Here is a 4,334-nt window from a genome sequence, read left to right as displayed (position 1 = left end):
TGCTAAGTAGTTTTTATTCATATTGTATTTTTAGATTTTTGTGGAATTGTGAATTATATTTCTATAACAATATTATATTTATTAATAAACTAATTTAGGTTTATAAATTTATATTTTTAGTAATAAAAAAATTATTTTAAAAGAACATTATTATTGGAGCTTAAATCTCAAAACAATTCATGCGACATCTTTTAATAAAAAAAAATTTTAGAATTTAAAATAAAGAGTCTTATAATAAATTATGGACATAGAGTTACAAGAACATATATAAAAAGAGAAATTTCTTGAATTGATAAAAAAAGTATTCAATCTTTTTAAAATATAAAATTAAAAAAAATGAAATTTAAAGTTATATGTTATTATTTAAATTATTATTTTAATATTTTAATTTATTGTTGGATAATTTTAAGATTAATTATGTTTTATAATAATAAAATATAATTATAAAAATTATTGCGTTGTTATATATATTTTATTGCCACAGACAAAATTTTTTGGATATATATTATTGGGTATGTATATTAAGTTATTGAAAATTTTTGGGGGGACTTCGGTCTATACTAGTCTCCTCTGATGGTTTGTATAGTGGGAATAATGTATATTAGTATATATGAACTACTACTAATTAGCACGAGAAGCTAAGATTAATCACTCTTCTTTTATATACTCCAAAATACAGCATGTGCACAAAAGGAAATTAAAATGTCATATGAAGAAGAGAATATTAGATGATGAAAAATGTACAGGAGGGGAAAAATGTAATAAATTCTCATTAATTATACCACTTTTTTCAAAACTTAATATAAGTTGATAAAAGATGACATATAAATTATTATACCTTTAACACAAATAAATAATTTAATTTTAACATAAGTTTAAGCCTAGATTTAAGGTATATATAAAATATAATTTACGTTAATTTTATTACAGAAGCAAGCAATCAGGATCACCGATCTGGATTCATATATACACACAAAATATTATTTAAGTTCAGAAATCATCACAACTCACAATGCAAGCATAGCAAATATATATGTTACAGATGGTAGGAATTAATTAGATGGTAGCGAGAAACTGAATCTGTTTGAGAAGAGGGGTCAAAGTTTCCATAAGCTTCTCGCAAGGATGGTTATGAATTCCCTCGTACGTTGTCACCACAATGCTTGTGTCTTTCGACAGCCTCTGCACTTGTTTCTTCACATTGCATGTGTGATGCGTGCAACGGTAGTAGCTTCTTCATTTTGTATCAATTCATTCAAACACAAACTAAATAAACCCTTCATTCAATTTAAACATCATAGAACCAATAAGCTACCCACAAATTAAAAAAAGTAAACTGTTAATAAAATGGTATTCAAAAGTTACATCGCTAATAAAAAAATTCTCAAAAGATGTTAATTAATAATAAACTCTCAAAAAGTTAAAAATGAGAAAGAATTAGATATTAAATATATATATTTTAAAAATAGATTTTAAAGATCAAATTTTAATGTATATTTTTGTAATTATTATTAAAAAAATATTTTTATTTTTAATAAAATTTGATAATTTTATGTGAAGTGAATTTTTTAAAAAAAAGTTTTAGCGTGAATGACTATATTTTTTTGAAAAATAACAAAATTAAGATTAAATTTTGCTTTGAATTTTTTTTTGTGCATTTTCTAAATATTTATTCAAATATTGGCACAAAAATTTGAATCAAATAAATATGTCGTTTGTTAAATATAAATTTTTTTGTCACTTACAAAAAATATAATATTTATTTGTTATTTTTGTCGCATTTTCAAATCATTAAGAAACTATTTTGTCGATAACATCTTTCAAAATCCTTTTTATTAGTGATTGAATCTTTCGGATACCAAATTAGTAATTAATCCCAAATTAAATTTGAAAAGAAAAAGAAACTATACATACAAATTTCACACAAAAACAAAAAAATTCCTGACTGTATGTGTTAAAAATAATTATGTATGTGTCTTTTTTTTATTAGTTTAAAATTTTGTAGAAAATGATGATTTCATGACAAAATTAATATTACTTCCTAGTTTTAAATATAATTGTTGGAGAATATATCATTCATTAAAATTTAAATATAAATGTATTTTGTGAATTTATTGTATTTTTAGATTTGTTGTTATTCAATTTTAATTGTTTTTTATTAAAAAAGACACTTCACTGGATAATATAACTTATATTTGAGTTCAGTCAATTTTTTCATTCAAAAACATCTTTAATAATTAACAATAGAAGAGTGCTAGGGACTAACAGATTTTGTAATTTGTAGTCATTAATTAATTATTATTAGTATTTTTAGTGGTATAAAATTATATTTAATAATATAGAATTACTCATTTTTTTTACTAATTAAATATTAACTAAATTTTAATAAAAATATTGACTTCCTAAACTTTCTTTTAACGATATATTCTTTAAAACGTTCTATTGATCCGAGTTCTAATACTATGTCGTGATACCACTCATCCCAAAAACTTCAGTTAATAGAAAAAGATAACACTAATGATTATATCTTTAATACTTTCTAAATCTCCATTGTACACATTATACAAATATTCCATTGGCTCCCTATATTTTCTCTTTGAATAAATACTTTATGGTTAAGTGTTTTTCTATATATAATAAGATGATAGAGACTCGTGTAATTATATATATTCATATAAAATTAATAATTAAAAATAGTTAAATAATAATAATTTTTTAACAATTAATTTCATACTAAAATAATCGTATGTTTTCACCTAACAAGATTAAATAAAAATATTAGGTAGTTATTTTAATGAAGATTTTATGATTGTTATCATGTGAAGATATTTCAACCATTAGATAATAAATTGTAGAGTTTGATTTTTATTTAAAGTAAAAGTGTTATTTTTATTTAAAATAAAAATGTTATTTTTATTTAAAGAACTTGATCTTTGTCCATTTTCACAAGGGACAAAGCGATTCCTGTCTAAAAAAAGGACACTTCGATCCTTAACTTTTTTATTTTGGAATAATATGATTCTTCTGTTAAAAAAACTATTTAAATAATAATAAAAATTAGTTTTGTGGGAGTTTTATTTGTATTTTGTGGGGGATTTTAAACCTATACAAATTATTAATAAGTTTGTTTTTGAAAAATTCCTTCACCAATGGTGGTTAAGTGAAAAAAAAAACTATTAATAAAAATGATGTCACAAAAAATAGTAATTGTAGTACAAATACTTTTTAAAAGAAAAAAATAACATCGAATAAGAAATAAAAAAAGAGAACTTTAATATTGATAATATTGATATTAGTGATGATGATTGATGACGGTAGAGGAGATAATGATAATGATAAATCAATAAAAATAATAGAAGTAGGAGCCATAATAATAAAAATGAAGAAGGTAGTGGTAGTAGTAGTAGTAATTAGTTATATTATTGAAAATAATTTTGTGAAGGTTTAAAATCCCCACAAAACCAATTTTTATTATTATTTAAATAATTTTTTAACAGAGAGATCGTATTATTTCAAAATAAAAAAGTTGAGGATCGAAATGTCCTTTTTTTTCAAGAATTATTTTATCTTTTGTAAAAATGGGTAAAGATCGAATTGAATATTTATTCTTATTTAAAATATTGCTAAACAAATAAGTCACACTTTTTAAATAAGAATCACCACACGAAAAGATTATTTTGATATCTTCCTTGGAGTAGTTGCCAAAATATTATACGTACCTAGGATATGTGGTATTCTTCACTGCTTTCTGGCCATACTTCCTCCAGCGGTAACCATCATCCAATATATCATCAACACTTCTTGTTTGGAATGCAAACCTTGCCACTCTTGTTGCCTTCTTCACTCTTCCAACTATATTCTTTTTCTCTTTCTTCTCCTTTTCTTCTATGCCACGAGTTCCGATAACATTTTCGGTCATATTGAAAGAAGGATGAAGAGAAGAAGAACCGCATTCCATTGCGCTCGTTATTGTTTCCTTGGCATCACTAACGTTGTTGTGGCCAGCGCCGCCATCGCCGCCGGAGAAAACATAACTAATGTTGCTCCAATAATAGTCATCATTGATGTCACAACCAAGGCTATTATTATTATTGTTATTATCATTAGGATGAGATTGAGGTTCCATTTGCAAAGGGTTTTGATGAAGCATGGAAGGTAATGTGAAGGGTACAAATGGAATATTGTTGTTGTTGTGGTGGTTATCTTGGGGTGTTGGCAATAGTAATAATGGTGGTGGTGGAGGATTTGGCGGGTCATGGTTTTCCATTATTGTTGTGTTTGTGATTGAGAATAATGGAATAGTAACGAAGATTGAAAGAGAGATTGAGAATGTG

The 4,334-nt window shown here is 24.4% G+C and overlaps 1 protein-coding gene across 2 annotated transcripts; it reads right to left on the bottom strand.

The window, feature by feature from the left end:
- Positions 1 to 899: 899 nt before the first annotated feature.
- On the bottom strand, positions 900 to 4,334 carry LOC130976460 (probable WRKY transcription factor 45). Of its 2 annotated transcripts, none has more exons than XM_057901332.1 (2): positions 3,720 to 4,332; positions 900 to 1,234 (listed from the first exon to the last, which is right to left on the bottom strand). In XM_057901332.1, the coding sequence occupies exons 1-2, from the start codon at positions 4,265 to 4,267 to the stop codon at positions 1,057 to 1,059; spliced, it is 726 nt and encodes a 241-aa protein (XP_057757315.1). In that variant the 5' UTR covers positions 4,268 to 4,332; the 3' UTR covers positions 900 to 1,056. The 2 variants fall into 2 exon arrangements, with proteins under 2 accessions (XP_057757315.1, XP_057757316.1); XM_057901333.1 differs by having other exon boundaries at positions 968 to 1,277; positions 3,720 to 4,334.

This window comes from Arachis stenosperma, chromosome 4 (assembly GCF_014773155.1).
Source record: "Arachis stenosperma cultivar V10309 chromosome 4, arast.V10309.gnm1.PFL2, whole genome shotgun sequence".
NCBI classification, from domain to species: domain Eukaryota; kingdom Viridiplantae; phylum Streptophyta; class Magnoliopsida; order Fabales; family Fabaceae; genus Arachis; species Arachis stenosperma.
Note: the sequence above shows the minus strand (reverse complement) of the source record. Positions and strands in the feature narration are given on the sequence as shown.